This window comes from Setaria viridis, chromosome 2, assembly GCF_005286985.2.
Source record: "Setaria viridis chromosome 2, Setaria_viridis_v4.0, whole genome shotgun sequence".
NCBI lineage: Eukaryota > Viridiplantae > Streptophyta > Magnoliopsida > Poales > Poaceae > Setaria > Setaria viridis.
The window spans coordinates 19,368,643-19,375,319 of NC_048264.2; the positions used below are offsets into that span (position 1 = coordinate 19,368,643).

Here is a 6,677-nt window from a genome sequence, read left to right on the forward strand (position 1 = left end):
GCTGCAGCAACTTTGCAGTACCACTCTGTTTGGTGAAACTACAACAACAACCACCATCCTCAAGAGTAAGGGGTATCTTGAAACGTGAGTGAGAAGTCCTCCCACCAGGCATTATAGACGCTGCGACACCAGATGTAGCTGTAGCAATGGCAAGCTTGTTCTGATTGCGAAGGGTTCCGAGAAGTGCCCTGTACAAAAATGTCTTTCCTGTGCCGCCAGGCCCATCCACAAAGAACAAACCGCCTTGTTCGGTGTCCACTTTGGACATTATCTCTTCGTAGGCAGCCCTCTGCTCCTCATTTAGGGAATCAGATAGTCCCACATCTTCCTGATGCTGATCAATGCTTGCCTCCTCAAATATCTCACGAGGGATACTGCTAGCATCGTCATATGCGTCGTCAATTCATGGGAGAGGGAACGACCTTATTTCCTTCCCCATAGATTGCAACATGTTCCTAATGTCAATCAAAACCATCTGTTCCACCAGAATCGGGTTTGCATTGTTGCGCCTGTAGTCTTCTGACATTGCATCAAAGTGTTTTGTCCACAACCCAAACACATCATTCGGCTCGCAGAATACCAATATTGCCGCGAATAACCTACGCAATGAGGATGGCATATGGAACAAACTATTTTCAGTAAGACACTCATCAAGTGTATTATCTTCTTCGATTAGGCCTCGCCTCTCCGCAGCTTCACGGAACGAGGGCAGGAGCACATCATCAACAGTCCTTAGGTCCCTGTATGAAGTAGCCCCAGCAACATGGTTTAGGAGAACCCGAAGAAAGTAGCATTCCCCCTCAGCCGGATGAGCCGATACGACTCTCCCGACCTGGTATACGGCGTTTTTCCTTGGTTTCCAAAATTTACCATTAGACTCCCAAGTATAATGTTCCGGAAAGTCACGGTACAAGATTCCTCGACCTTCCTCATGAAGCCTATTGTAGTCAAAGTACGCTGTCAGCATTGACTCGTCAGCACCTGGACGCTTGACAACCCGTTCGATCTTGTCCCGTTTATGATATGTAACCATATGCATGTCGGGAAGATGAAGCTGCAGCTGCTGCACTGGTGGATGGTTCTTGCTCAAGTCAAAGCCGTATATCCTCCACATCACTTTTGGAGGTGTCACCCACCGAGCCTCTCTGTACTGCGTGATCTCATCAACGTTCCCCTTGTCATCTTTTTTTCCAGCCTCCCTAACAGCCACAGACGCTCTATCATGGCCCTTGTATATGTATTTGAATAGGTATTTCACGGACTTAATGCTACTACATGCCTCAACATTGATGTGGCAATTGAAAGTACGCAGCAGGCATGGGTTGTATGGGATGACCCACTGATTGTCCAGGATGTGACCTCTAATTATTTCCTTACGACCATCATCGCGTCGCCGATAGATGGGGTACGAATCCTTACCTTGCGACGTTGAATCGCAGAATGGCCGCGGGTAACGGTTCTTGCATGAAGTACGTCCCCTTGTGCATGGACATAATGGATTTAGCGTCCCGCATGGGCCATGCATCATATGCTTCGTCACCATCCTGTAGAGGTCAGGGTACTTCTTCTTGTTTGGTAGCTCAGCAGAGATAAGCAAGTCATACTGTTCTGGACATGTGATCTTGTACTTCCTCTGCATTATTAACAAAAAGTGTGCATGCGACAAGCCCCTCTTCTGGAACTCCACAACATATACGAATGCACGGACCTTTCCAAGTATATCTTTTTCCATCAACATCTTCTTGAGCTCCTCTAACTTTGCCCTGAACACTCGAGTTACAAGATCTGGACGGTCCTGTGGACTCTGACCAGGATAAAGCTCATTCTTGATCTCATCCCAATTAGGATTGCATGTCATTGTGAGGAAGATATCCGGTTTACCAAACTTTCGCACCAAAGCCATCGCATCCATGTACCGACGCCTAATATTGCGGGGCCCTCCGATGAAAGTTGGCGACAGCACAGTACGCTTACCAACCTCATCAGCGTCTTCCACCCCCATACGCCAGCTGTCAACCAAACCTTGGTACAGGTCAGCCCTAAGAATGTCCTGATTGTTGCGGATGTAGTCTAGACGCGAGCTTTCAATCTTAACGTAGGTGTCGACGACAAACTGCTGGAATAGACAGTTGCCGTATAGTATAGGATTAAAAATCCCAGGCCGCATCTGAAATTTGTAGCAATAGTAATCACGCACGGAGACACATTTATTTCCAGCAGACCCTACACACATAAACATTATTCATGTTAGTACCGTGAATGACGGCATGCGGAACATTTGTCTAATGTTTGTAAGACACTATAAAGACATCCGAATTTACCAGCATCATCGTCACCACCACCATCAGCACGCGCCTTGCGAATCGCTCGAGCCTTATTGACTTCAGCCTCAGTCACACCAACTTTTGGAATGCAGTTGTGCCACCCGAGCTCACCTCTTGGAAAGAATAGCGGGTATGAGAGAGCGTCGTAGCACCCATGATAGGATCGGATGCCATGGATCGACCTATCCTTCCCTTGGAGGACAATACTATTATCGAACTGGCCCCGACGCTCGCTCCCCTCAATCCAAACGGCAGCAACCTCTGACGTTAATGGCACGTTATATGTTCTCTGGTCTAGCCGTTGGTCAAGGTTCAACTCAACATGGTAATCCTCAAGGTTGTCAACCTGGCCCATACTCCTAAGATTCTCTGAGTAGGGATTAATGCCATGTAAGATGTCCTTTAGCCTTTGGATGACTTCCCTGTCTTCTTGGGCAGACTTCTCACGACACTTGCGAAGCCTATGCTCAAGAGACAGATCGTCGTCGTAAAAATAAAGCTCGAGGTGACCAGGTTCGTGACCATCCTCTTTACCAAATGATCTTATGTTATGGTAGATTTGACCATGAGCTCGAAATGTGTAAATTCCACAGTTTCTCACGTCGGTGGTCACACTATCAAGTTTACAGTACATAGAAGTGAAAGAGAAGTGGCCATTGAAATATCTGATGTTTTCACGGAAATGCCTAGCATCAGCGTCCGAGCTCGACCACAATCTCACGAGTTCCGGTGGTGTCTCAGGGGTGGAAAGATGAATCTTTCCACTGCGACAACAGAATCCAGGTGGCTCGGACTCAAACTTCTTTGCATTGCAGTGCTCGCAGCTAGCCTCTGGCTTGAGCATGTGCGTCATGTCAGGGACATTGGCATAAACCGCATCGTATGGATCTGATACATCGGGTTCGTTGGGATCTTCATTAGCCGTCTCAAGATCGACATCCTCATCAGCTTCCCAATCAGGTTCTAATAATTAGCATGAGTATAAAGTGTTATATTTTGGAAATAAGATAAGTCAAAGGTCACATAGATGCGCCGAGGTGTACCTTGGCCTCCAAAAAGGTACCCTTCATCCTCTTCCTCATCGTCCTCAAATATGATGTTCTCATCGCAATCTGATGCAACATTGGCACATGAGTGATGAGACAAACGTATTTACATATGTAGAATAATAGTATGAAGGAAGCACGTGCAACATTTACCATCATGTTCCATAGAGGCATGTGTCCCTGCCTGTCCACCATGTGGAGGCATTGAATTCAGCTCGTCAACAACAGATGGCTGTGTCTGAGTACCTGTAGCGTCTTTAGGTGCAGGCCTAGTATTTTCTGTGAAAGATGAATTGCGGGTGAGACATAGAATTGGTATTGACAAATAATCAAAGTGAATTTCTTTTTACCCGCTCCAAATACATTAGATGCAGTGAAGGGGAGTCACGAGCATCCGTTTGGCTGCAGCCTTTAGTAGTAGAATAACAGTAGGTTAGATGTAGGTTACTTTAAATATCATAATAATAGAATATATGAATACCAAGGTGGGCAAAGGATATGAGCTAATTACCATTGTCCATGACACAAGACGTTTGAGTCAGCTGGCTCGTATAATTGATTTTTTCACCAGCAGGCCGTTTGGTATTCCTGCCAATGGTTGCTTCAAACATTTGATTACACTGGTTTAGGCGTGAATTCCTAATTCCAGGAGTCACAGGCTTCCTATGGATGGTGTGGTTTGCAGGGACCATTTGAGGGGTAACGACTCCAGTGGATTTATCCGCAACTGCCTGGATGTAAATAGGCCTTCCGTTTACAAGGGGGATTTCCATCTCGTCCGTTATTCTTAATGGCGATTTATCAGCAGGAGGGAATACCAGCTCCGGGGTAAAATGAGGCCTTCCCATTGCAATAGATTCAGGATGCAAATTGCTCGCCCGTCGTTCATTAACCCTATTTCTATAGTCTCTGTTGGTCTGTCTTCTTTTTTCTATATTGTCTTGTGGCATCCTAAATAATCTCTTTGCAGAATTTGCAGAATTTGCAGAATACGAATCACGCTACCTCTTATTTATTATAGCCCTCTGCCCAGGAGACATTGCCGCCCTCCGTGCCCTATCCCTTCTACGCCTACGCTCGTTAGGCGAGAGGTCAGTATCGTCCATGGAACCTGCTTCATCTACAGCACCTACCATGATTTGGGGTTAAGGTGTTTAGTGCATTAGGATGCCTCAAGTTGAGAGTAACAGACTATTTTAGGTATTAGTCGGAATAAGATGTAAATATATCTATTTTGGTAGTACTGTAAATAAGATATCAAAACTACTAATTGAGAGAATAACAAAAATAGCATTAATTAAGAGTTTTAGAAAGCAAATGCTAGTTGTACAGTTGCATCACTTCACATCATGTAAACAGTTTTTGCAATCACCAGGAGCAAACACAAGTTCATGACCAATATGGATTGACAAATTTAACTCCTTCAATTTAATAACTAATTATAAGAGACGGAACGATGTACTACTTGATATTGAGAGAATAACAAAAATAGTATTAATTAAGAGTTTTATAATGCAAATGATAGTTGTACGAAACCATCACATCACATCATGTAAATAGTTTTTGCAAACACCAGGAGCAAACACAAGTTCATGACCAATATGGATAGACAAATTTAACTCCTTCAATTTAACTAATTATAAGAGACGAAAAGATGTAAGAAATATTTTTGCTGGGCATTTGAAAATGAAGTTACCTGTTTGTTCAACCGGTATGAGTCCAGTTCCAGTGCTGTGATCGCCGTCACCCAGCTGTATACTTAAATTGACGCGCCCATCTGTATACATCAGAAAACAAATGTATAAACGTCCAATGGAAATATCTTACAGAGAAAATGTACTATAATCCCTGAACACTGCGGTTGAATTACCTCCTACCACAGGGCTAATACAACTATCAACGCAACTGTCCCGCATGTCACCAATAATACCATCTTCATGGGTCAATACGGTACCTCCATCTATAAAATAAGATAATGGTAAATCAAATATTCACAATCTATTTTTTTATTCGACACACTGGTCATTATCTTTTTTCTGTTTAGACATCATCACCAATAAATGAGAGATAATTGACTCAACCTGATATGGTTAGCATAGAATTTACTTCTAATATGATAGCAATGTTTACAGCCAAAGACCCCCATTGTGACAGTATAGAAGAGACAATGACAATGATCCTATTTGAAGCAAGAGCATTTCATTGGATCAAAATCAAATTTTGCACAGAATTCAATGATACAGTAGAGTATACTACATGCATTAGTTTGTCCACTTGGTTATCAGGGACAACTCGTGAAAAGATAAAACCAGATAGTGTTAATATATTAATGATTTTTTTATTGAATATTGTTCATTTGAGGGACCCTTTATTTTTTTCTCCTGCTGCATATAAAACGGCAAAAATATTTCTGTGTGCACCTTTCACAACCTGGCACTCTGCATCATTTTGTTCAGATCCCAGTGCTCCAACTATTTAAAAAAATACACGCATTCTAACTTGGTTCCCAATGGCAACAAATGTAACACTGAAGAAACCATATATAGCTCATCACCACCCAGATAAAGGGAGAGAAGTATGAGTACGACTGCTCTTGAAGATTGCATCAGATGTGACATATCCTACTGTTTGATGGAAAACAACTCCCACCAAGTCATTTTTTGTTTCACATTGGGGGCATTTCACATGTGTCTGAGTTTGTAGAAGTAAATATTTTACACGAAAATATTTGATGCTTATAGATGAAAATTGACAAAAATTATACAAATGCAAACAAGATGCAAAAGAACTGTATACATCTGGAGGCCCACCTGATACATGAATCAAGTCGTCATTTCCATCCAAATCTCTCTCATGTATCCATTCATCATTGTCATCCAGATGTCCCCTATGTAGGCAGTAATCGTTTTCATCTTTCACCATGGATATACCGCCACCTACAACTTGAATTTGCAAAGTAAATAAAGTGACATGAATATGACAAAAATATTGCAAAATGACACAGGAAAAAATCGAGTACCCTCCAACTGCATAGCTAGGTGCGAATTATCTTTGTCTACAACTTTATTAATCATATAGCGTTCACGATGCTTTTTGTTCCTTTCCATTCTTTTTTCATCAGACATTGTTGCAGACCGTTCTCTATCTCTCAGCCTCTTACGAGCATTAGGATCGACATCATCTGGCCGCCATCCACGTGGTGCTTGGTTAGCTACAAAGCAGCCCATTATTAAAAAAGGCAATGTCTCCGGAGGAGAGAAACATTTAATTGAAACGATATTTCACCTTGAGGTGTTGTGTTGGTGAT

The 6,677-nt window shown here is 42.8% G+C and overlaps 1 protein-coding gene across 1 annotated transcript; it reads right to left on the reverse strand.

The window, feature by feature from the left end:
- Window positions 1–403: 403 nt before the first annotated feature.
- On the reverse strand, window positions 404–6,292 carry LOC140221850 (uncharacterized). The gene is made up of 7 exons (XM_072291822.1): window positions 6,181–6,292; window positions 5,241–5,330; window positions 5,067–5,147; window positions 3,524–3,649; window positions 3,368–3,436; window positions 2,322–3,287; window positions 404–2,223 (listed from the first exon to the last, which is right to left on the reverse strand). The coding sequence occupies exons 1-7, from the start codon at window positions 6,290–6,292 to the stop codon at window positions 404–406; spliced, it is 3,264 nt and encodes a 1,087-aa protein (XP_072147923.1).
- Window positions 6,293–6,677: the final 385 nt, after the last annotated feature.

What these genes read in the sequence shown, in the direction of transcription:
- LOC140221850 (XM_072291822.1), bottom strand. Translation starts at nt 6,292, where the DNA reads ATGGTGAAAGATGAAAACGATTACTGCCTACATAGGGGACATCTGGAT. An exon ending in TGCCTCTATGGAACATGATG is followed by an intron (nt 3,437 to 3,523) that starts GTAAATGTTGCA and finishes ATGTTGCATCAG; the next exon opens with ATTGCGATGAGAACATCATA. An exon ending in TGGTGGTGACGATGATGCTG is followed by an intron (nt 2,224 to 2,321) that starts GTAAATTCGGAT and finishes TTATGTGTGTAG; the next exon opens with GGTCTGCTGGAAATAAATGT.